Source organism: Mesitornis unicolor, unplaced genomic scaffold, assembly GCF_000695765.1.
Source record: "Mesitornis unicolor isolate BGI_N332 unplaced genomic scaffold, ASM69576v1 scaffold18982, whole genome shotgun sequence".
Taxonomy (NCBI): Eukaryota; Metazoa; Chordata; class Aves; order Mesitornithiformes; family Mesitornithidae; genus Mesitornis; species Mesitornis unicolor.
The window spans coordinates 932-27,348 of record NW_010170039.1 but is presented as its reverse complement, the minus strand read 5'-3'; the positions used below and the strand labels follow the sequence as shown (position 1 = coordinate 27,348).

At 41.3% G+C, this 26,417-nt stretch overlaps 1 protein-coding gene across 1 annotated transcript; it reads left to right on the top strand.

Moving 5' to 3' along the window:
- Window positions 1-12,484: 12,484 nt before the first annotated feature.
- On the top strand, window positions 12,485-25,941 carry SLC3A1 (solute carrier family 3 (amino acid transporter heavy chain), member 1). Its single transcript, XM_010179566.1, has 10 exons — window positions 12,485-12,908; window positions 13,822-14,001; window positions 14,928-15,082; window positions 16,099-16,224; window positions 18,982-19,101; window positions 20,124-20,248; window positions 21,492-21,690; window positions 22,476-22,655; window positions 24,673-24,774; window positions 25,501-25,941. Exons 1-10 carry the CDS (start codon window positions 12,485-12,487, stop codon window positions 25,939-25,941), a joined length of 2,052 nt encoding a protein of 683 aa, XP_010177868.1.
- The last annotated feature ends 476 nt before the right edge of the window (window positions 25,942-26,417 follow it).

Here is a 26,417-nt window from a genome sequence, read left to right as displayed (position 1 = left end):
CAGGCATACTGGTTACATCTGTAATGAACTTTGGCCCTAAGAAGGAAGGAAGGAAGGAGTGATTCTCTCAGCAGATGGGTGTATGTCCCTGAGGTGCATGGGACTGTAGGTGTACTCTGAAGATACACACTATGGCTAAATGGAATGTGCAACACACAAGCATGAGAGAGTACAAGTAATCGTTTGAGACTTACTTATTTCACTTTACCGAGTTGGAAGGCTTTGCAGCTCTGTGGCTTGGAAATAATTTCAGTTGGGCAATATGCTCTCAGATGCGTTGGGTTTGGGTTTGTTTTATTTTTTTAATTCTCCAGTTTTACCTGTATTACCAGACCATTAGGTTTCCCTGCGGTGTCCAAATTGTGATCTATTGCCTACTGCTTGCTTGAAGATAAGTGTATTTGGCAATAATGTATGAAGATTCTAGGCATCTGAAAACAGTAAGAATTTTACGCATGTGTACAACACACCCTTAAACTCTTGCTAGAGAAAATCTTTTAAAACCAAACTGATGAATTTTTAGTTAGTAGTGACTTGCTTTGACATCTCTCACAGCTGCAGGTTTTTTAAAAAATGCTGAAAATTTGCCTTTATTATAATGTAAATTGTGATTATTTTTTGTTCTATATGTGGTTTTCTATAGTTTTTTGATTTTTCAGCTTAAGATACAGACAGAAGTCTTGTGTAATATGGGTATAATTTTTAATTGTTTGCATTATTTTCAAAGTTCAAATTATCACTTTGAGATTACTATAAATACACTTAAAATTATCTATTTTAAATTAAGAAAATATTAGAGATATTTTCATGGGTTCGATGACCTTTCATTTTATAAGCAATGGGCATGGTACAGAGTGGCTGTCATGTAAGGTACTTGAAGATTCTTAGTTTAATTCTATTTTTGCAATAACCTTGACTTTTTTTCTGACTTTTGAGTTGTGCATGTAATGAGTCCAGTAAATGCTGAAACTGGGGAAGAGTAAAGTATTTATCTAAAATAAAAGCTATCGGGGAGGGGAAACAATGAATGTATCCATCTGTACATGACTTACATGCTGTGGATGCCTTGTAAACATTTTCCTATTTGTTTAAACTGTGTTTCAGCGAGGATGTAATTGCCCTTGTGTGTAGTTTTAAGCTAATGACAGTCATCAACTGGTTTTGTGTGAAATGGAATTCATGGTATTTTTCTGTAACTTTATCCCCCATGGTGAGTCTGTAAAAACCACACGCTCTTTCATACTGGTGCCGAAGGCCAGCTCTCCCAATCATTTTGATTCACTGTGTATCTGATTTTATTTTTTTTTTTTGGTCTAGAGAGGATTATTGCCACAGTATATTTTATTTATTCATTAGATTTTAGCCTTGTAAGTTAAAGTGTTCTAAATGATGATGTTAACAGGTATTTGTCCCTTTACTGGTTTTTTTTGGGGTTGTTAAAAGATAGGGAATGAAGAATGCAAAATGGTTTATTGTTCAGACTGTCCGCTCTGGTCCAACCCTGTACTGATAGTACCTTCCCGTATGATATTGTGATGTTTCATACAATACAGTGAACATAACCAACTTGTTATCTTCAATAAAGGATTGCTAAAACAGTGTGATACGCTTTATATTTTCTTGAGAAGGATTTATCAAGAAGATGCAAGGGTTGTATGTAAGAAGATAATTAAATGGGTTTTATGAGGTGTCTCTTAGTGATGTGTGTCTCTTAGATTTGTGTTTGTCCTGTAGCGAATGTGAATCGTCGTCACAATGAGCCAGAAGTCTCCAAGTGGGCTTCTCCATGAGAGGCAGAAGAGTGCAAACAACACTTAAGGCTCCTAGGGCAAACGCATCCCAAGTTCAGCTGGAATGAGTCCTGTTCCAGCTACAGGAGAGCGTTCATTTCAAGACCAAAAGTTCAGATGAAACTTGACTTTTTAGTCAGCACATTTCTTTAAGTTTCTTAAAGATCTGAGGTTAGACCTATAAAGTTTTACTTTTGTACAGCATTTTGGATAGAAATTTCTCTAATGTGACACTCTCATGTTAAAACTTTCACTGATTGGGTTGTTTTTTTTAACTTATTAGCAAAGTTCTTTAGCTGGGTGGGAAAGGAGAACAAAATCGCCCATGTTACTGATACCGAGTGGTAATAACCTGTCAGAATACTTAGTGTTATTGTGAAATATGAGTATTTATGAACATCTTGTAGATTTTTGAGTCTGTAAGTCAAAGTTCTTTGAACTTTTTTGTTGAATCTGCTTGTACAGCATAGCCCCTGCATGAACTGCCGTTTTAATACCTTGTTCCAGTGGAAAGATTTCTTGTACTCCATAGGCTCCAGTCCTATGAACACTTAGGTGTAGTTTTTTCTCATCGTGTGGATAGTGTCCTCGAAATAAAAGGGTTTATGCTTTTATTGTATTGGAGTGAAGCATGCACATATGGTCCTTCTCTTTGAAGAACCTAGCTTGCATAGCTACAACAAAATGTAAATCAAGACCTCTTTTTCCCCTCTAAATTAGCACTGCTTTCCATTCATTTATCCACTGGCTTCAGAATTTGAATGTGTTTAGTTTAATCAAAATACTGTTCAGGTTTCAGCAGCCTGGAAAAAACCCAAAAATTATGCTTCCTGGTTGTGTATTCTTAATGTGAGAAGTCTGAGATGTTTTATAAAATCTTCCCATGTATTTTGCTATATGCCTTAATTTGTCGATTTTAACACTTGTTTTAAAATTATGTTCTCTTAATTACGTTGCTGCCCAAGAACTAACATAAAGATACATGTTCTACGGGGTGAGGAGTCTGCTCCTCCACCACCTCAGGTCCTTCTGACATATCAAATTGAGCTTGATTCTTCTCATAAATTTTGACTTCTCCTGTAACAGAGTAGTTCTCAAATCTGCTCTCTGATAATCTTAAGCAAAATAAAGTTTTGTTTTAACTGATCCTCATTAACATGTAAAATAGAATAGGGAATAAAGAGTTGGATGCAAATCTGATCTTCTCAGAGGTTAACTACAGTGAAAATCTTTTCTTAATAGAATGGATCCTTGTGTGCTTATTCAAGCCTGCATATAAACCTTTGCAGGACTTGGCCAAACTATCCATACTTTTCATGTCCTTTATGTGAAATGTTGTTGCTATTAAAGTGAAGGAGGAAAAAACCAAAATCATAGGTGAACTATTAGTGAGTAGGTAGCTTCTTGGTATCACGTGTAAAGTGACGCTAAGTCAGACGCTTCATCTGTGCGCCGCCTTATGCTGTCAGCCATAATCACTGACTTAAATCTTAAACAAAAAAGTAAAATTAGCCCCAGAAAACCAGTCATTTTTCTTTGGCATTTTAAATAGGATCTCAAGGTTTGTTGCAGCATTGAACCAAGGTTTAGTTGGCAATTTTTACTTCTGGAAGCTGAAGCAAAAAATAGTGTTTCTAACATTAGGTGACGGGTCTATTCTGGGGAGGGAAAAAAAAAGCCACCGTGCCAGGCCATTTTTAATGTATCAGCTAACTTGTGTTTTGTTGGGCTAAAAAGCAAAATTTAGATTTAGGGATTTTCTGCTGAAGGCGTGCTGCTTTTAGCTCTTTAAAGCTGTTTCTTAGTTTTAAAAAGGAATAAAAGTCAGAGGTAGCTCTACTGCTACAGGTAAGGAACTGCATGGTATGCTCCCAGAGATGAAGGGAGGTTGACAAAGCCTCAAGAAGGTACCCAGGTGACTGAACTTTGGCAGTATAATCCAGGTAAGTGTGCAGTTTATGCAGTTAAAACTCCACCTGGGGTCTCTCGTGTCTTTGTAATCCTGTTCTCTCAGTTGTGCTGATCTGATCTTGTCCTGGTGATGTTGAATTGGGCTATTGCTGTACAGATTTGGCTTGGCTGTGCTTTGCTTTTCCCATCTTGTGTACCTACCTAGCTGCTTCTCTATTGCTCCGAAGACAAATGGCATTTGCGTTTTAGCAGGACTGCGGCTCCTTTTTGGGTTTATCTCACTGCTTGAGGTCATCTCTCACTTCCATTGTTCAGTTTATGTGCTCAATCTGTGCTTTGCACTTCTTACATCTGAAAGGTCATGTTCCCCCGAATTCCTTAGTTTTCCTTCTTAAAGCTCTCCTTTGCTGCAATGTCTGGATTTAAAGACTGATTTGATTATTGAGAACATCTTTTTCCATTGAGGGGTATTTCCTTGGCTGTCCTTATTTGTCCATATGCAGCTTGACTAAGAATTCACCACAGAAAAAGCTTTGCTGTGCTTTTACTGGGATTAGCAACTGTGAATTAACATCAACTAACGACTGCATCAGCACTTGCTTTCAAAACTTACCAAAGACTGATAAGGATTCAAGTCATGGGGATGGACTTCTATAAAAAAAAAAACCAACAAAAGCAACACAAACACTGACTTTCTCCATCAGTTTTGTAATCTTTCCGTGAAAGCAGTTAACCCTGCTAATAAGTGAAGAAAAACATTGTGTAGTAGGGAGATGCGTTCCGAAGACTTGTGGCAACTGCTTGAAACTGTTGTTGGAAAGAATTTTTGCTTTGGAAATTTGCCTTGGTTTTCTGCTTTCACAGACTTTTGGAGTTTAAGGTGAGTTGTAGGAAATTTGAGGCTATGCTGGAGTAGTGTTTGGTTGGGGTTGGGGGTGGGCGGTTGGGGCAGGGGGAAGCTACTTCCAGGAATTAGTGTCCAAAACTTAGAAGAGGTACCCAAAAATGTTCAGAAATCTTATATTCCTTGCAAGAGTATTTTTCCTTGGAAAATCTAAAGTGTCTTCACTACAAATGTGCTAAGAAACTGTGATGAAAACACACCTCTTGGCACTGATGTGTTTTAGCTACTTTTTTGGGAGGTGAACACGCTTCCTACATTTGGAAACTGAAATAAATACATACACTTTAAAGTCTGACTGCACTAATGAAAAGAGATTTCCCATTATTTTTGGAAGGAAACTTCGTAACACCATCAAATTAATTCTGTGAATTTTGCTTTTGTTTTGGCAGATTACTCTCATGCAAAAAGGTGGATGTCTGCTTAATCTTTGACAAATAATCTACAGTCTTTTATTTGTTCTTTTTAGGAGAAACTGGAGATGCTATCTTGAGTTCTGGGGTTTTTGTTGGTTTTTTATATCCTTTATCCAATGATCATAAACACATCTAAGTTTTACTGTGCAATAAGGATTTTGGCTTGAGTGTGTAAAGCAGATGTGTTTTTTTTTTAGCGTGTTTTAAAATAATAATGTTTCATTTTTGGAAGCAGAAAATGCATTAAATCGAACCAAAATACTTTTTTCCAGCTTTCCTAAATCTGCATTTAATTTGTTAGGTTATAGCTGTAGGAAATACTCAGCTAATGCAAACAGAGTGCGAGATGATTACAAGTGTAGTGCTTTACAACAACTTCTCAGTCTCTACTTGGAGTCATGGACACCTTTTTTTCATTTTACTGGGTGACAAATTTTAAAATGGTAAAATATATTTTATGTTCATCTCTTCACTCCTACTCATCCTCACCTTAAAAACATTTAGCAAGTTCCATACTGTTGCTTTGGAGACTACAATTACTGCATTTAACTTTCCACTCAACTTTTTAGAGGGGAAAAAAGTGCAGAGATCCAAATGTGTGAGTAATTGGAGCAACTTTTTTTCTTTTTTTAATATGCAGTTACCATATTTCAAGTGCTGCTTCTGTGAACTGAATTAAAAGAAAACAGAAGTTTTTATCTTGCAGGTATATCTTCTAATACGGTCTTAGTAGCCCCTATGCTTTGAACTGCATTAAATAAAAGGTGTTGGATGAAATGAAGGAAAAGGAGAAGACATTTACAAAATGGGTATTGTATTGTCACTGACTTAAAGAAGTTGTACACCTGTTTCTATTCAGCCTTCAGTACTGAAATATTTGGAAGGTCTGTCTTTGAAATGCAAACTGGCTTTGCTCTGAGTGAGTCAGAGTCCCACTGTACAGAGTCCCAGGCAGCGTGGCAGAGCTGAACGTACGAGAACTGTGAGAGAACACATGGCTCATCTTAAAGGTCTTTTCCAACCTAAATAATTTTATATAGTGACAGACAGCTGCTTTAATTATGCTCAGGGCAGTGGGAAGGGGTTTGTGTGATAGTGGTCACTCTGCTGTTGAGTGACAGGGGCAGATTTAAATGCACTACAGGAATACTTGCTGAATGTGTGATTACATTTTTCTGTGATTCGCTGGTATAGGCGAGCTAGGTGCCCCGAACTGTTTTATGCAGATACATAATGTGATATTTGGCACCTGAAGAGCCCTCACAGTTCAGTGGACTCTTTAAGTTCAAAATGGGAAGCTGGATATTTGCTGCCGTGATGCTTTCTTCACCTTTCACCAAGCTGTATTCACCCCATAACTGGATCCTTGAATGCCAGACCATTCTGAAACAAAACTTGAAACTGTTAGGAGTGCTTATGCATTCAAATGGCACATAATGGTACTGCTCTGGTGTCAGATAAAAGCTTCTTAGTTTCACTTCAAGGCAGAGAATTATAGTTCATAATTGTAAATGATACATACTGTGGTGAAGACTTAACTGAAGTTCTCCTTGCTGTAGGAAAACCAACAATAATTAACCCTCTCACCCCCCAGAAGAAAGCCAAACACCAGCCCCACTCTTAAAAAAACCTGCTTTGTCTGCATTTGTTTATCACTTTTTTTAGTAGAGTCTCTTTAAGCCAGCATAGAAAGAGGCAGACTCACCTCATAGGGGTTTGCTGTAGAAAATGTTGTATGAATGGTTCTTGAGACAGTTCCAAAGAAAAAGGTGCAGGCTGGGAGGGAGTCAGTGTGGCTTAGGCTAAGGGAATACCTACGACACTGCTGTTCACCAATTACATGTTAAAAAAGCAGGTGAGTTACAGGGAGATCTGTCTAGATGTACTGATAGAGACAGGAAAGAATTAAACTCATAAGCTCTGGTGAGGCTGAGTGAAGTGCTACATATAACTGTGATACTACATGTGTAATTCCTGCAGGTGGGGAAACTGAGGCACTGTGGAAAGCAGTTCAGCTTGTGTAATAGGGTGGTGGTTGTGGTCATGCAGTGCCAGCCCTGCAGAGCACAATCCTCACTTGACAGCTCCTCCCTGAAACTCCTTTAATTTCTCCAGGAGGAAGTGCTTAGTGCTCAGCAGACCAAAATTTGCTTGTCAGTTACTAGTCAGTGAATGTAAATTGTTGTCAGAGAGAAGCTCTAGCAAGGTTAGATACCTGTAGCTTGCTGTGGGCTGCAATCTGTTAGCAACACAAAGGATAGATAAGGTGGCAATGCAGTGCAATGCCACATTTTATTATTGAGTTTCTGCTTGGCTTCCTGTTGGGCTGTCAAGCTGTGCCATCTGTGTTATGAATTTCCCATTCCAGATGTCTTTCAGTAACACCAAGTCACTTTTTTGAGTGTCCAGCCATCCAAATTTCAGCAACAGTCTTTCAGGGTTTAATATTGTGCTGAACATCCCCAGCTCCTGTGAGGGTAAAATCAAGGTCTGGGTCTCTCCCTGGCAAAGCTTTTAAGGACTAGACTGGAAAAGAAGATTCTCTGAAAGTCATCATCCTCTAGAACAGACACGTGATGGCCGAGTGCTGGAAAGGGAAGAGTGGTAAGAAGCGCAGATGGAGAAGGGTGCAGTTACGTGAGTGGGCTTCCTCCTGGACAGCCAACAAACCTGGAGTTTGAGTTTTCCTGTAGATGCACACCAGTATAGTTCTTGTCCCTCTGCAGGGGAGGGCATCCAGGAGGAGACAGTGCTGTGTGCTGCTGTTCTTGCAGCCATGCTAACAGCAAGACTTGGAGGATAATTTTCATTAAAGTTTTCATTTGAAATAGTGGGAGAAGCCGACTATGCTGATCACTCCTGGGGGGCAGGGGCCAGGTGCCTCCTTCACCTGAAACCTACCCTGATATGTCTTGTGAGCCAAGCAGTAGCCAATTACAGCACTTGTAATGCCATCAACCTGTAATTGCGTAGTCTGTTAGTGGACTAGGAGCTTTGAAAAAATAACAAAAACCCCCACCAAACCGTGTCACAGTGTCCCACACAATTACATTTTGCCACCCTCCAGATCTTCACGCTGATGGCAGAAAGCTCAGGCACGCTTGGGGACCCCAGGGTGAGAGGCACCGCATCAGGAACTTGTTCCTCAAGAACATCTGTTGATGGTGTTGATGCTACCCTCTGCATCCAGGGAGGACTTTCTCAGTGTGGAATGAAACATAGCTTTAAAAGTCAGATTATCCATCAGTCTTGTGTGAGCCATTGAGGAAAAACTGACAGCCATAGTGTTTGCCTCTTTACAAGGGTGTAAAGCTGGTCCCAGTTCTGTAAATACTGAGGTAATACTTAGAGGTGAAGTGCATTCTGTCAGACCAGTTCCAGTGGTAACAAACCATTTAGTGAAAAAGCATTAAGCAAGAGAACTTTTTAACAATAATCATCTTCCTACACTTAGCACATTAGGGTGCTTAATCACCCCTCTGTGTGGTTTTCGCTGTAATATGTATGGTATCACATAACTGGCAAGCTAGTTGGCATTTGTATAGCATCAAACAGCAGACCAAGTCAGCCTGTGCATCTAAATAATTATATATAAGAAGTGCTCGTGGAAATTAATCCCTCCATTTTATAGGAATAACCATGGCAGTTGGTGTGGAGATAGCAGCTATTGCTGCCCACATACCGGTTGGTTTTGTTTCCCTATCTAACCTTGATGTAAACAGAATAACTGGCACAGAATGTGAAGTGTTTTCTTTACTCTTTAATGATTCTGCTAATGCAGCTGCATTGGCTGGTTACTCCTGCTAAACTAAAAAATTGCTCAGAAGGGAACTGTTCAGAATTGCTTGAGAGCAAGCCAAAAGCGTAATGCCTGCATACATAAAATGTGTTTTAAAAGGAAAAAGTTAAAGCTCAATGGGAATTGTTGGTGATCTGCCTCTTTTAAAATGAAATTTACCTTTTCCCTATATCAAATAATTTTCAGGTGAGCCACTCCTCAAGTTGAGAAAAGAGGAGAAAATCCACAGGTCTGTAATAAAAACAACATAGCTCTGTGGTTTTGTTTTTAGTCCGAGGAAAAAAACATATAGGAGGAAGTACCAGATTTTCGGACTTGTTCTCCAGTGTCTGTGTTAGATGATCATCCAGACCTGTTTTAAGCTCCTTGGCTGTATGGAAGGTCCAGATATCCAGCCTAAGTGTACTTGTGCTGTGCTGCTCCCTGCTTCTGCTGCTGCCTGCTTGTGCTGCAGATCTTCTTATGTGGCAACGCAGGGCTAATCCGAAAAACGATTGAAGTCCAGCTGTAAAAAAACATATGTTCACTAAGATGGTGACCTAGTTGTTTCCAGGATGGTTTATGTTCTGTTTTAACTGTAGAATAGTGTGTCCCTGTATCTTTGTGTGCCCTGTAGCCACTGGAGGAAGGTTGAGGTAGCGCATGTGGATTCATCTGTCCACGGCCTCTGGTTCCTGCACGCTGCGTTGATCTGCCGCAGCAGCGTAATCCCCCTCTTCAGCTGGGCACTTGGCAATGAAGACACGCTCCGTCCTGCTTAAGGTATAAATAAGCCTTTAGTGTTACTTAGGGATTAGGCCAAGAGGGGCTCCTTGGAAGCCGCAGCTCCTGTGTAGCAAGGTTTGCAGAGCAGGCCTTGGCTGCTGCACCCCTGCTAGACATTTGAAGTAACATACAGCGAGCAGTGGTAGCTTCTGACTCCCAAAATACATTGGCCTTTATCAATGGTTAAAAGTACACATAAGAAGGGAAACCTCCCTATATCGTTAGATCAAGCACACGTGTCTATGCAGGCAATTATCACCATTAAGTTTACTGGCTTAAAGAAAAGAAGGGTGGGGTGGGGGCTGAAATACACCCTTGGAAACAGCATTTCAGCAGTGTTTTGGGTAGCAGTGACGTAGCAGTTGGGTCAAGGGGGGGTTAGGTCCCTGATCCTCTGCAGTTTTCACGTGTGATTGTGAGTAACCCATTAACAGAATTTAAACCCTTTCCCTGTTTTTGATTCCAGCAGCATTTGTGGGTATGAGACTTAACTGCTTTCTACTCCCTGACTTTCTCTAAGAGGCAGACAGGGATGTGCTAAAGCAAATGTGAAGACGTGAAGACTACGTTTTGCCCAAAGAGCTGCTCAATTGAGTAGCTGTGCTTTGTGTCCTGGCGCCTCTCCCTGCCTGTCCTCCTCTTCCTCCCTGTGCTGAGCTGGCAGAATCATTCGTGTCCTCTCATGGGGACCAGGTGGATTAGGAATGGAGCTGTCTGAAGAATGAATTTAGCTTTTTTACAACCACATCTGTTTCCCAATCTGGTTCAGTGCGCAGCTGCCTCAACACTACACCTGGCACATACAAGGCAGGAACAAGCAGTCAGGGATAAGAGTTGATTAAATTAGTGTTAAATGTTGATGGATTAGGCGTAAAACTGCATCTTAAGTCACAGTTGTGTAGCATTACCTATTGAGCAGCTATTTGTTATTATAAATGACAGTTCTGTGTCCCAGTGTACTGTGTCCTACTGTACAGTCTGTATCAGTGTCACCCCGGTTGACTTTCTTCAATGAACGCCCTTCAACTTTTTTTTGAAGATACCACTTACCTGTCTCTAAGTATCGCAGAAGGTGCCAAGCTTCCTCTTACAGGCATTGGTTTTGCGCAGTGTCGTGATGTGGGAGGCTTGGCTTTGTTCTTGTGATGAGTCATGGGGTTTTTAGAGGGTCATGTGCATCGCTGGGGTAGAGGGGTGTACATAGATATTCTATGCCTATGTTTTTATATCTATTCATATGTAGATCCATATTCTCAACTCTGATTCTGAACTGTGGCAGCCACACAATTTAGAAACACGCATATGGAATAAGAGAAAAGCAACTCTGAGTTCGGGTAAAAAGCAAGGTGGGGAGTACCAAGGTCTTCAGGTGCAACCTGAAAAATCTGTATTTACACGTTTGCTATTTTAATCTGAAATGAAGTCATTGAAATGAAGCAGCTTAAAGGGGAGATGGGAGAAGTGGTTGGTGTTATGGAAAAGCTGAATGAAGTATACAGTGAACAGACTGACACATTCGAACCAGGTACCAAATACAGGCTTCGTCCCCGAGGGTACCGTGCCTGCCTGGAAACTTTTGCAACCTACTGACACCATGACATTGGGACTGCAGAGTCATTAGAAGGGAGACTGTTTGCAATAATTTCCTGGCAATACTGAATTGCAGGCACTGAAACTACTGCTGCTATCTCAGATGCTCTGACAATTCCCTGACTCTGCACAGGCTGAGGTTGCAGCCAGGCACTGCTGTGAGGAAAGGGAAGAAAGGATTAACTCTGGCAGAAAAAAAAGCCTCCTTTCAGCTGAGCTACTGAAGAAATAACACATTTTTGAATCATTTGAATATTGCGTGCTGGATTTTTTTCAGTCATTGGTTTATAAACTTCTTTCATGGTTTGAGGCAAATGTAATAAATATTTTTTTCTAGGTCAAGCCCGAACTTTTCTCCACTGCACTTGCTCATGGGAGTTTCCCTGGGGCCATGACCCCATGGTCATGGACAGGTGCTTGAAAAACGTATACTAAAGAGGGAGAAGGGAAAGGTCACTTTTCTTTAAACAGATTTTGTTTGGATGTTTCATTTTTCTTGTTCTGGGTGGAGGGGTTGTTTCTTTGAGTTTTGGTTGTTGTTGTTTTTTTTTGCTTTAAAAAGGTATTTCAGTAGTGGATAGTGGGCTTTCTCTCTTGAAACCTGCTTGTGCCTGTGCAGTTATCCCATCCTGACCTGGGGACAGCTCTGGCTGTCCAACCTGCCACGTGCTGTGAATAGCAGGATTGGTATGTGCTTTATCTGATTACTGCTTCAGAGCCGTGGATGGGCTGGGTTGGGTTAGTCCTGGGGGTGTTGTTTTTCCAAGCCATAAGAAACGAAGCACAACTGCCCTTTCTATCTTTTCTTTGTAGTTTGTGTTGTTGCTTTTGGGCCAGGAGTTGTCAACACCTTGTTCTTTTTGTCCAGGTATAAATTGCTAATTAATGCTCAGACTGCTTTAGGCAGGGGAGACCACGACCAGTCTGGAAAGCTGCATATTTACTGTATCTTTTACTGGTAAAAAACCCAATTTTTCCTCTGCTGTCAGAAGGAAGAGAAGTTTAGTGTGCTGGAGAGAGCAACCGTGAATGTAAGTCTGCTTGGCTGGCACGAGCGATAGGCTTGCCTCCCTGGAAGGCTGCGCTTTCTGGTAGCGTTTTGTTATCTTGCTGAAGATGCCTATTATGCGGAAGAGTGGGAGCACTTTGCCCTTTTTGCCTTTTTTTTTTTTTTTTGAACTTTGACCAGTTGGTCAGGATTGATGATAAACCCAGATGCTAATTACGCTGCTTCTCATCTCGCTGAACAAAGGTGTGTTGGCACACTTCCTTGCTGTGCCCAGACTCTCCAGGACAAGACTCATGAAGTAAAATGGTTGAGGAGGAAGCTAAGAGCTTACCCATGGAGCTGAGTGAGAAGGGAGGTGTGGAGAACAACGGATTTGTTCAAAATGAGGCTTTTGATGACAAGGAGATTGATACCAGCAGCCAAGAAATGCCCAGAACGTGCATGGTTGATGTGGACCCAGCAGCTACAGAGGAGCCGGCCTTGAAGCCTTATGCGGGGATGCCAAAGGAAGTCTTACTAAAGTTCTCCAGCCAAGCCCGGTACCGAGTCACCAGGGAGATTCTTTTCTGGCTCATAATTGCTGCTGCTGCTGTGCTTGTGGGCGCCACGATTGCCATTATTGCTCTCTCTCCGAAGTGTCTCGACTGGTGGCAGGCTGGTCCTATCTATCAGATCTACCCCCGTTCCTTCAGGGACAGCGACAAGGATGGGAATGGGGATCTGAAAGGTGGGTGAGTCTCCATCCTTGGTGTGTGCAAAGCTGTGTGGCAGTTATCTGTGTATATATGTGTGTGTGTATCCATATGAATATATGTACATATATATATATATATAAGAAAAATCACCATACAGTCTTATAGAGAAAGCCACCTTAATGAAGAATGGACAAGAAGTTGTCTGATTAATCATTAATGGCAACTCCCATTGCCATTAATAGTTCTAGGAGTCGCTTGCTCAAGTTGCTAAGTCTAAGCCTGGTGTTAGAACAGATGTTTAGAGGTGGGACTGAGCGCAAGCAGCAGCACAACTCTGCTGCCAAGTGAAGAGAAAAAACTGTTTCTGTAGTTGCATGCCAATAGTAACATGACAGGAAGATAGGAAAGATTTGGATTTAAAAATACCAGGGGAGGCTGGAGTGAGGTGTCCTTAAAGAAAACAACAGAAAAAACCCTTAAGAGACTTCTTCTAAGGCAGGCAAAACCTGGGATCTTTGCATTAAAGTTGTGCTTCCCTTCAGGTGGGCTGAGGATTCATTTATGTTCCTTGAAATGGGAAAGCAATGCTGTTGCTGCATTTTAACAAAATATAAGAGCTTGTCTTCAGAAGTGAGTGTTAAATTTAATACATTAAATTGTAAATATTTTTAGAATAAAAATGTGTTTTGACCTGATTTTCTTTTTAAAATCCTGCTTCTTTGAAGGAGAAAATTCCTTCTTTGTAAAAGTGTCTTTGAATGGTTTCCATTCTGTGATCTCACGCTATCCCTGCAGAAATTGCCCTGCTACCTGTGATTGGTGAAAATGGGATGATGAGGTATCAAAGGGACCTGTGAACCATCTTTGATTGAGAGCCTGCAACAAACATTTCAACAGAAATATTTTGCTTTTTCTAAAGGAGTGATGCCGTTTTCTTTTAAATAGGGATCCAAGAAAAGCTGGACCATATGACGTACTTGAATATAAAAACCATCTGGATCACCTCTTTCTACAAGTCCCCGTTAAAAGACCTTGGATATGGAGCTGAAGACTTCTACGATATTGATCCCATGTTTGGGTCAATGAGTGATTTTGAGAATCTGCTTGCAGCCGCACATGACAAAGGTAAGCTGCAACTCGGAGCAAAATAAAAGTGCTGGAGTAGTGCTGGGAGCAGGACTGAAGGCGTGGGGAGTTACAACAGCAGCATCAGGTTGTGATGCATCCTCTGCAAGGCACAGTTCCCTCTGAGGATATTGATGGGTGGTAGGGCTGGTGGTGCTGCCTGTGCTCGCTGGTGCATGAGGATATCGGCATCCATAGTCCCAACAGGAACAAGGCCAAGATGCAGTTGTTTCTGACTTTGAATTTTATGACTGATGGCTGCTTTCTGGAGAAAGCAGCAAAGCAATTAGGGAGTTGGGAGGGAACATACACTCCCTTCCCATGATTGCATCCTTGGTTGATGTGTCTGTGCCTTAGACCAGGCGTTTGCTCAGGTGTTTCCCCTTACAGCTGTTGGGCTGGACGGAAAATGGTTGCCGGCCCCAGAAACATTTGGGAATTCAAAAAATGTCTAGTCTTTAAGGAAGGTGAGGAAGAACATGTGTGCTGATGCTAGATTGGTGAAAAGCCTTTCCCACCTGGGAGCTGGGAGACAGATGCTGAAGTCAGAGTTAGTGGAAGTGGTTCGTAACAGCAGAAATCTAATTTTTCTTGCCTGTCCTTTCCCTCCCCAGCAGTGGGCATGGGGGAGCAGTACCAGCAAGAGGAGTTGCAGCCACTTGCAGACTCTTGTTGGTCTGGGGGCTTCTGGTTTTGATTGTGTGTCCTTGTGTCAGCAGCCAACGGGGCTATGCCGGCTCAAAATGCAATGCACTCACCAGTCCCTTGAGATTAAATCCTTCCAGCAGGAGCTTTCCCTTTGGCCAGACCTCTGGGAAGGAAGATGTCCAAAAGCCTCTGATAATGCATTAAGAAAAAATACAAGCTTTGTCTTAAAAGGCTGAATGTAATGGTTTTAGGGTTTTTTTAATGGTTTGATTTTTAAGGGTTAAAGGTGATAATGGATTTAATACCAAACCACACAAGCGACAAACACCGATGGTTTCAGCTAAGTCGCAATCGGACTGGGAAGTACATGGACTACTACATCTGGCAGGACTGCGTGCAGGCTGCGGGTTCGGTCACTCCTCCAAACAACTGGGTAAGCACGAGGGGGATGCCTGCAAATCCCAAACTGGATGCAAAAGCAAACTCTCCCAGTGCACACTGGGTTATAAATGGCTGTGGAGAGGTACAGACTGATGTTATTAAATGAGCTAGTGCAGATTAAGATTTCAACCAGCTCAGGGTACAGGTGTTCCTACTTCAGAGTTTTAAAAATGGCTTTTCTTTCCGTCAGCGTTAAACCTTGACTCGTTAATCAAACAAAAGAAGGGATGGTTGTGCACAGGTTGTGCACAAGTTGTTCACATGTGTCCTCTTCTGTGTCCAGGTACTCTGCTCCAGAAAATTCATCTCAGGTCTTCTGAAATCATAGTTGGTGGGGAGGGAAACAAAACAGCGTGTTCTTGGCTTCTGCCCTTTTTCTGGAGGGTCATCACACCAGAAAGTGGGTTGCCTATTTCAAATGTATTTACTTGGAATCTGAACTGATGGGTGCATGATTACCAACTTGTATATTCTAAAAACTCAAAGTGGAATTAATATTTGTACCAACTAGTGTATTTTTTAAATTAGTCTTAAGAGCTATCTTAGCTTTTGGATTCTTTTATTGCAGATACGATTAAGTTAACATTTTAACATGCTGACTGTTGTTGGCACTTCAAAGGGGTAATACCAGATTGCAGAAAGCACTAAGTTAACTAAAGCTACTTTTAATAATCTTTAGGAAAAACAGTTCGTAAAGAAATGTTCCCACCCGCGTTTCCCTCTCTATTCTGATTAACTCCCAGTGAAAGTCTATTTAAAAAGACAAAAAACCAAACCAAACCAAAAACTAAACTCAAATTCAATGAAACAGAACATTGAAAAAGAAATACACATGATGACTAAAGAGTGAGCACCTCGCAGGAGAAGGAAATATAAAACATGAGTACCAAAATCTACTCAGAACTTAATGAATAGATTAGGCTTTTTGTGCTTTGCTATATTGAAGTATGCACAGGAGTAAATGTTTATTAAAGGAAGAGTTCTGATTATCCCCCTTTGTATGAGCAGGTGAGCGTCTTTGGGAACTCCAGCTGGCAGTTTGATGCTGTGCGAAAGCAGTGCTATTTTCATCAGTTTGGGAAAGAACAGCCAGACTTAAACTTTCGCAACCTTGCTGTCCAACAAGAAATCCATGTAAGTATGTAACCCGCTGCTGCTGCGCCAACAGCAAAGCAGCTATTTCTGCACTTAACTTCCCTGATTATTTGTGCAATCTGGTTGGAAGCAACTCAAGGATTGCCGCTTATGTAAACTTTTGAAACGAAAAGGTGTCTAGACAAACAGTAAGTTTATAAGCAAAATTCAAGCTTGATCTTGTAATGCTTCCAGCATCAGAGCTACTTTGTTCAAGTCTTTTTAATTTAAAAGCAGACAAGCAACAACAACGACAACAAAAAATCCAAATAAAATTGTCCTAGAGTGGGAGTACTGGCAGCGGGTGGTGTTGCAGTCCTCTGGATTTCAAAAAGGTACATCTACTGCTTTTTCTACTGGCTTAAGTCCCCTGCTCACACAAGTGCCTGGCAAGATCTTGATGGGTGTTTGAAACAGGCTACTGGACTTAAAAAGGAGCTCCCTTTTGCTTTCTGTTCCCACTGAAGGCTGTCTTAAAATTTCTTTGCTCTGATGCCTTAGGACCCCTCTGCTTTTCAGCCTAACCTTATTCACAAACTGTTCAAACTTGGCTCTCTGGCTTCAGCTGAAATAGCTTTTCTGGCACTGAAGCCTGAGCTGAAACAGAGCTGAATCACCCAAGTGGAGAGAAGTTTTTATCTCTGTTGATACAAGGAGCTGTTAATGAGCCAGTCAAACGTGGGGATGGCACCTCTTTTTAGCAGAGACGTTTGCATTTCCAAGAGAGCAAGGCAATGCTGATTTGAATCACAAGGAATGCCTGGGCTTGTGGATAAGGGAGAGATAGTGAGTTTCGATCTGTCTACATCTCTGATGACCTTACAGGGGAGAGAGATGGACAGCCAGCCACCAGAGTGAGAGTGCTCCACCAGGCAAGGTTGTGCTCGGAAACCTCAGGCTTGCTTGCATCACATCCCCCAGCAGACAATGTAGCCTTCATTAAAATATGGAGAAGTGAGCCTGAACATGGTGGGGTCTGACAATTGCTGGGTAGTTTTTTTACCTTTCAGTTTATACCCCATCAGGCAGTACAGCTACTGCAAGTGTTTTGATTTAGTCCTTAAGTGTTTGTACCATTGAATTTTGTTGCATTTCTTTGGCGCTAGTCCTCACAGCTGCCAAGTTCTACTGTGATGGTCTCAGTGTCTCTCTGGGGCCTCTCCCTTCACCCCAAGTACTGCATGTGCATGAAGAAACAAAACCCTTTTGGTTGTATTTGTTAACTAAAGCATGAAATGGGACTGCTCTCAAGACTGATTCTTGAATGCCGCTAGTAACCTCTCTGCATCTTGGTACTTCCCTTAATGCTGTGTCTTGTCTCTCACACTGTTTATTCTTAGCATCACACATACTTTTCAATGGCCCTGGCCAATTTTTTTTGAATGGTACCTGATACGTTACTGAAGCTCCAGTAGCAAATAGATGCTGCATTTCTTATGCAAAGAAATGAACTGAACACCAGTAAGTTTGGCCTGGTAACACCAACCTTTGGTAAATGCTTATAAACATCCGTAATTTCTCCAGCATGTTAAAGAATAATCCTTGTCTGGTATTTTAAATCAAAATCCTGTTTCAGAAGGTTAGGAGGAGTGAGCAGGAAGCGAATTGACTCCTCCAGAGAAACTCAAATCTTTGGTTTAGCCACAGGGCGTGCAAGAGCAATGAATCTCAGCAGCCAACATGTTGGAGCTTTCTTGCATAAATAAAAGTAGATTGGTCTCAGTGAGCACATTAGTGCTTGATATTTGCACTGCAGAGTGTTGCTTTTGTGATGAGCGCATGCATAAGCGTGAATTAATTTTTGGTGGATGCAGTGTTGAATGGACACCATATCGAGAGCTGCTACTTTCAGAATGGCACTATAAGAAAGTACAACTCAGTAAGGCCAAACAAAAATCTGTAAAGCTTGAATGTGGACTAGTTCTACTCCAGCCTATTCAGGCAAGGCTACTTCATACATTTTTAAAAAGGCAATTCAAGAGCTTTCTTGACAATTTTATTATTTTTTTTAACTCGGAGGAAGAAAAGTATCTGGTCTAAAAGAACATTTGAGAAACCACCCAAGAGGAACTGAACTTGAGAGTTGTTTGCTAAAAACTAGAGCAATTAAAACTGTAGTAATATAATAGCTACTGAAGTAGGATATAATTTTACTACTAGTGACTAACCTCTGAATTTGATAGTGAAATTACAGATCAATAGCAGTTAACTTGAGTAATAATTTTTCATGTTCCTGCAAATCAACAAATAAGCCTGAAAATAAAACAAAAAAATCACATCAGTCAAAGAAGAGAGAACAAGTGTTTTAAGAGCTCTGTTGTATAAAAAGAATATTGGTTGCACAAGGTCTGTGCAGAACAAAATATTCTTGCATTTTTGAATCAATGTGTTCTACTTGTGTGCAGCCACGACGCAACGCAACAGCAGCGCTTAGCACGAGCCCGATTGTTCTGATGGACGAGATGAGAAACGGCTTTTAGAGAGGCATGCCCTGGCTTTGGTTGTGTGAATTAGCGGAGAAGTTACAAAGTGGTCTTTTTCTTTTTTGTACTGGCTGAAATCATGACATGCTTTATTTGGATCTTAGTTTGACCTTAGATCAACACAGTTTACTTTAACTTCTAGTGAAATTTGATGTACAAATTAAAAAGTAAATTGTTACACGTTAATGACTAGTAACAGGTTTAATTTTCTGTTTATGTATTATTTCAAAAGGGATGGGCTCACTTGGAATTCTCAACTCTTACCTTTATCTAGGATATTATCAAATTTTGGCTCGGCAAAGGAATTGATGGATTTAGTTTCAGCGCTGTTAGATTTCTTTTAGAAGCAGCACATCTCCGCGATGAGCCTCCAGTGAACAAGTCCCAGAATCCAGTAACGTATATGTTCTGCCTTTGCTTTTTTCCCTGCATTTCCCACTGGGGCATGAGAGTGCATGTTTTTATTCTTTTGGGTCTTAATTATGACTTTAGGAAGACTGAGTTGTGTCCCTTGGAAGACAGGTGGCTCCTGGGTGGTCCACTGAAGGAGCGCATATAAGGAAGAAGCCCCTGGATTGAGCGTGTAGGTCAGAGAGATATCTGGAAGCAGGAGCACTGTGGGTGGGAGGAGAATTGTCCATAGACCCTTTGTATTTCTGTCCTGACACAGTTGCTTTGAATTTTCTGTTTAAAATCATTTGCTTTTCAATTTATATTCTAAAAAGACTAGTCTTTTTAGATCTTAACAGTTGGCTGTCTTTTGGGGAGCCCACTACAGGACATAAGCTCAGAGCTCTGGCCCACTTGGGATCCTGTGGCAGTCACTAGCATGTACCTCTTCTACACTGCTAGTAGAAATTGGAGTAAACCAAAACCCCCTCATACTGTCAGCGTGTCACAGTGAGATGTGGCCAGATGCATTCAGAAGCATGCACACTCTGCTATTTGCTTTTGCTGAGATATGGTGAACTTGGTGATGTCCCCAGATAGTGCCAGCACTAAGGCACTGTTCCCCTGCGGAGTTTGGCATTGCATAAAACTGGTCAGCTCCACAAGTGTCATTACCTTTATAAGTTACGACAATGATGTTGTCCATCTGTCCAGCCTGGTGTGTGGCCACAATACCTGCTGTGCTCACAGCTGCACATGGGCTCGGTTGGTTGCTGCTGCAGGTGGACTCTCCCTCTTGAAAGACAGGATCCAAAATAGTCACTCCTCTCTCTGCTATCGTATCTTCAGAGTTCCCCAAGTGCAGTTCAGATCTGCGCTGTTAGTGTTGGCATGCTAAACTCAAATATTTCAGTTAAAATTTATCTGGGCTGGTGTGTTGTCTCAGGACAGGATGGGAAGAATTTAGCGAGTTCTGAAATCTAAAATATTGGTGAACTAATGGGAAATATTGCATCCTTCCTGAAGGAGAGTATCACAGCCTATTCCCAGCTCTACCACGACTACACGACCACACAAGTCGGTATGCATGATATCATCCGTAGCTTCCGTCAAACCATGAATGAGTTCAGCAGTGAACCTGGCCGATACAGGTAATCATTATTACAGCTACTGAATTGTTCTCTAATTTTTGTCACCCTTTTGCTTGCACTAAAATGTTTTGGTTTTTTTTTTTTTAGTAACATAATATGACCAAAAAATACTTTTTTCCTCAAATGCAAGCAGCGATGCATAGGCTCTATTATCTCTTCCCCAGTATGCGAGGGAAAGGAAATTAATTGGCCCTGGTGGCTCTGCTGTACCTATGGACTGTACAAAAGTATGCAGAAGGGGCCACCATACAGAACACAGAGACACTGTAATTAATCAGCCCTGTGGCTGACACGTGGAGATTGTTAAAAATCACAGAATGGTTGAGTTTGGGAGTGATCTCTGGAGATCATCTGCTCTGACTCCTCTGCTCATCAGGGCTACCTAGAGCCGTTTGGTTTGAATATTTCCAGGGATGAAGACTTCATCACCTCTCTAGGCAACCTGTGCCAGTGCCCAGTCACTCTGTGAAGAAGCGTTTCCTGATGTTTGGAGACAACCTCCTGTGTTTTTGTTTATGCCCATTGCCTCTGATCCTGGCACTGGGCACCACTGAAAGAACCTGGCATGATCGTCTTTGCACCCTCCTTTCAGATATTTATAAACATTGATGAGATTCCCTCCCTGACAGTTACTTCTCCTGTCCCACCTCTCAGCCTCTCCTCATAGGAGAAATGCTCCAGTCCCTTAATGGCCTTAGTTGCCTTTTGCTGGATGCTGTCCAGTATGCCCATGTTTATTTTGTACTTGGGAGCTCAGAACTGGACACAGTGCTCCAGGTGTGGCCTCACCAGTGCTGACCAGAGGAGAAGCATCGCCTCCCTTGACCTCCTGACAACACTCCTCCTAATTCTGCTGAGGATATCGCCAGCTGCCTTTGTGTATTGCTATCTCATGTTCAACTTGGGGCACCTCCAGGTCCTTTTCTGTAAAGGAAAGCATGGAAATTGCTGGAATGGAGTTACGTGGATGTGGTTTCAGAAAGATGAGACTTCAGTCAGATACTTACAGCCTTTCATTAACTCTTGTAGATTTTTCTCCAGAAATTTCCAAGAAATATTTTTCCTTGTCTGCTTTAGAAAATACTGTTTCTCTTATTAATATTATTTGATGGGGAGGAAGGAAGCAAACATAATTCTTAATACTGTGTTACCTTCTAAGTATGTCCATCACCATTACTAGTTCCCTTCTGCTCTGTGCAAACCAAGAATGAGCCAAATGGGGTACTTGTGTACTTCCTTGTAGGTTTATGGGTTCTGATGGGGATGAAAAGGAAGATATCGAAGCAACAATGATGTATTATGGAACAACTTTTATCCAAGAAGCAGATTTTCCCTTCAATTTCAACCTAATTAACATGAAAAATCTATCAGGCAACAGTATTTTTGAAGCTGTCAACTTGTGGATGAAAAACATGCCTGCAGGAAAATGGCCAAACTGGGCGGTAAGAGTCCTAGACCCAACTCTTATAGGAAGGACTTGTTTCTACAGGTGATAGAAACCTAGAGGTGACAGTTCCTCTTATGGTGATAGAAATGTCTCCCACATGTACATGCTGTTCTCAGTGGGAGCAGCAGCAGTCTGTGCCCACTGCTGAGTTATAGATGTCCACGTGAAACATTTGGCTGCTGTGGCCGCAGTTGTTGGCATTGGCTGACCAGGTGGCTGTCCTGCCCTTCAGGAACAGCTACAACCCCTGTGCAAGGGTTATAGAAGGGAATTTACGATTACGCCCCTCCCTTGGTGTCTCTAACGTAGTACAGGGCATTGGCTTAAACCACCAGTGAGGACAGGATTGGTACAATTATCTTTGGCCATAAACTAACTCAGAGCAATGATTCCAGAAACCTCCAGGGCCAGGGAAGAACAGAGCAGTCTGCTGAGGGCAGTTTACTTAAAACCTTACTGGGCTTTGCTAGGTAGCATGTCTGGGATGTGCAAGAGATCTTTTCAAAACAAGCACCACCTTCACACAGCAAAGAAAATAGCAGAAATCTGAGGGAACCGTAAGCATGGAGATCTGTTATTTGTCATCTCTCTTAGCTTCTGCCTCATGTGCCACTGGCTGGCTTGTGCCAGTTTCTACTGGCACCAAGCTAAAAAATATAATTGCACTCACAGGCCTGGAGGGGAAAGAAAGAAACCTACTACCTTTTAAAATTAATTAACCAATTTGACATATGCATGGAATATTATAATGTGTGTTTAACAGAATGGTGTTTTCTTCAGGTTGGAAGCCCTAATGCTGCTCGGATTTCATCTCGGATTGGGAAGGAGTACGTCAATGTTATAAACATGCTGCTTTTAACCCTCCCTGGTACTCCTGTAACTTACTACGGTGAAGAAATAGGCATGGAGAACATTGCATCAGAAAATGTAAGTGAAGAGCATATAAACTCTGATCCTGTTGTTCTGAGTAACAGAACTTTCAAAAATAGACTAACTTCTGTTTTGTTAACCAAACCCAGTCTTTCTCACTGTCTATATGGTTTTCTGTGTCCCCCATGGCAAAACCATTGGGCAGCAGGTGGAAATGGCCAGGCGAGAGACCAGACCCAAGGCCTTGATATGTCTCTGAACTGCTGGACTGCAATCACAGTCCTTGATTTCTGTCCTCTGCTAGATCAGTCTTGCATGCTTTGCAGCAGTGTTGCTTTGCTTCGCTTCAGCAGAAGGGGCAGCAAGTGCCAACACCAGGCATGGGCCAGTTGTTATAAGAGGTGTATTGTAGTCATCTGAAGCATGAGGAACCAAGTTGGTGTCTCCTTCCTCCCACAGATGTACCCTACTGGCTCTGTCAAAGTCCATTATTTCTGGCTGTTTTTCAAAGGAAATCGGAGTTCATGAGAGAGAATAGCTACAGTCACCATCTCCAGCAGACTGCTTTGCTCTGACTATGCAAGGGTGCCTTGGCCACAGCCCTCTACAGCTCTGCTTTGCCTCTGATGACCCCTTCTGAGTAGCATGAGAACATGGTCCTGTGGCCAATAATGTTTTCGCTGTGGAAAGCCTCTGTTAGGGAATGAGACAGGCTCTGATGATGTTACCAGTGGTGCTGGCTATCTTTGTACCAAAGGGTAAGGCATACTTGAAGAAGCACAGGAGCATCACCAGGTTTGTCTGATTCAGATGTGAGGAAATGATTCTCTGAGTTATAAGGAAATCTCATTTCCTCTGAGGACCACCGAGGTCAAAATATCTCCTGCATTTTCTTCCTGCTGCTGATTACTGCTGAGAGAATGATACTCTTCAGGAAAGTGGCTTGCCCTTGGCTCCTCAGTGTTTACTCTCTCTTAGTAGCTACCCTGTGGCTCACAGCTTTGTAACTTTGCAATACCACTCTTCATTCAGTCTGGAGAGAAAGAATCCCTTGATTAATGAGTGGCTTAGAAAGATGGAGAGTATTTGCTCAGGGTATAGTTTTTAGCCCCAGCATTTGCAAGACTTCAGGAAAAGCTGGAAGAGGTAAAAATGAAAGGGAGTGTTACCAGTGTTGAAAACTTGGGATTTTTTTCTCCTGCTTTTCAGAACATGCTAAAAGGAGAAACCCATTATTTATAATGTCACAAAGCAAAGTGACAATTTCTTTTGTTGCGCTGCTGTTCTGACAGATTGTATTGAAAAGTGCCCTTTATATGAAAAACAGTTTTCATGGAAAACAAACACTTAAAAGTATGTGCAAAATATTTTATGCCCTCTTATATCATTAAATTTAAGTGTCAGATCTTTTGGCAAGCTCTTCAATAACAATGCAGAAGGTTTTTCAGAATTTTTCTGCATCCTTCAAAATGAGAACCTCCAGACTTTTTACATCAACAGTTTTTAATCAGCTAAAAGCTGGTTTTCAATAAAGTTTTTGCACTTGGAAATAATTTCTTACACAAACAATGCTGTTCAAATTGTACCTCTTGCAAATAAAAGCTTGAAGAGTCCTAAGGTGAAGAATGTGCTGGTTACAAAAGAACAGACACTGCATAGCATTTACTAGTTATTTGCTGCTGTTATAACAGCATCTCTTCTTAAAGACTCCTTACCTCATATACCAACTCCCTGCATGTCTTAGGTGTTTATCAAAATATCCTAGCTGTCATTAGGAAACTTTATTATCACCAAGGGGAGACAACTCTACTAGAGTCAATTAGAAATTCCACACTTTACCCAGTGATTCTGTATCCATGAGACCACCATTCTCTTCCATTTCAGGAACTGTCTTGATTCTGTATTTTCTCTTTACATTTGGAGCAGGATTACATCCTCCTCATTAAATTTTAACTTAAACTCAAGAAAGCAATACTGAAATGGTGATCCTCTGGAAGATGTGAGAACATGCTATTCAAGGGATAACTTTTTAATACACTGATTAAAGCAAGAAACTTCTTGGTAATGGCTCTGATACCATCTTATTTTCTAGGTGACCTTTCCAGAGAAATCCCCCATGCAGTGGGATGGCAAAGATAATGCTGGTTTTACTGAAGGCAACAGTAGCTGGTTACCTGTTAACTCGGACTACCAAAGTGTAAATGCTGAAGTAGGTATCTATAAGGGTGACTAACTATAATGGTTTAAAAGTATTGTAATGTATCCATTTTGCTCTGACTTCTTTTACTTAGTGGGAATTTGTAGTGTAGCTAGTAAGAACAAACTCAAGGGAGGAAAATAAAAAGGCACTGAATCCTAACATTTTAGAGAAAAGGAAATCCTTGTGTGAGCAAGGAGTCTATCTATATTCAGTTAAGCAGGGCAACCGCAATTATAATGTAGATATGGCAATCTAGCTCTAAAATTATTAGAAGCATCCTAATATTAAACTGAAAACTGGTCTTTTTTCACTCCTATTACTATAGAAAACACTGGCCTTGTAACAAGAACTGAACATAGACCATCTCTAACATAATTAAATATTTTTTTCAAGGCAGTTGAAAAAAAGCTCAGTATCAAGCCTTGACTGCCTGTGGCTTTCACCTGAATAAATGGTTCTATATGGACACTGTGGGAGTAAGAGGTAGTGTCAGTGCTGGGGAAATTCTGTCCTGCCTAATAACCTCTGTCTCTGCCATGCCACGCCACAAGTGCCAAGAAAGTGCATGAGAAAACACAATTTTTCAGTGGAATTCGCAGACAAATTTGAAGAGAGAGAATTGTTAAAATGGGATTCTAATAGGTGTGTTCTCAGCAGACTGTGCGAGTGCGAGAGGTAAGCGATGTTTCCTACATTCAGTGCAAGGAGCTGACCTATTAATGCTGACTGTTGCAGATCCAGACGACCTGGTCCAACTCAACCCTGAATTTGTACAGAGAGCTAACTTTACTTCGCAGCAATGAGCTACCCCTTCATCGGGGGTGGATGTGCTACATCTGGAATGACAGCAATGTGTTTGTGTATGTGAGGGAACTGGATGGGTTAGACAGAGTCTTTATGATGGTTCTCAATTTTGGGCAGGAATCGACAATTGACCTGAAAGCTATAGTTCCTGGCCTCCCATCTGAAGCTATTATAAGACTAAGTACTAATTTTAGCAATGCTGGTAAAGCTGTCGATACCAAACTAATTAAAACTGAAATGGGAGAAGGCCTGGTCCTCGAATACAAAACAGCAAAGCCTGTTCATATGATGGAAGCTTTTCAAGGAAACTGTTTTGTGGCAGAAAAAGCCTGTTATTCCAGTGCCTTCAATTTACTTTACGTGAACTGTTAAGTGCAGGAGTAGAATAACCAAGCTTTCATGTTAATTTAGAAAATGCTGGTTTCAGGGAAATGCTAAAAAACTTCAGTTTTCTTTGGTTTTTTCTTTTTGGCTTTGTGTACAAAATAAATGTCCTGAAAAATAAAACAGATACCCAATTGTCTTGCATCTGCATTGGTGATGAAAAGGAAAAAGTACAGTATAAACTCCCCCTTAGGGTCCGTGGAGAAAAAAAAATAAACTTGTCCTAAAAAACTGTCCCATTTAAGTGCGAGTATTTTTGTCAGGAAAGGGAACAGTTGCTTTCTGAGTGCTGTTCCTTCCACCTGCTGGTCATTAAGAGCTCCTGTGGAATCCAAAGCCTATGGCTGTTGTGTAGTTAGGAAGGGCAATAGTCATCATCACCTATGTATGAGAATTACTTTTAGAAGACCCTAGTAAGGCTTTTAAATTAACTACTTTTTGGGAGGTTTACTGTCTTGTGTAAA

What these genes read in the sequence shown, in the direction of transcription:
- SLC3A1 (XM_010179566.1), top strand. Translation starts at nt 12,485, where the DNA reads ATGGTTGAGGAGGAAGCTAAGAGCTTACCCATGGAGCTGAGTGAGAAG. An exon ending in GAAAATGGCCAAACTGGGCG is followed by an intron (nt 21,691 to 22,475) that starts GTAAGAGTCCTA and finishes TGTTTTCTTCAG; the next exon opens with GTTGGAAGCCCTAATGCTGC. An exon ending in ACCAAAGTGTAAATGCTGAA is followed by an intron (nt 24,775 to 25,500) that starts GTAGGTATCTAT and finishes TGACTGTTGCAG; the next exon opens with ATCCAGACGACCTGGTCCAA.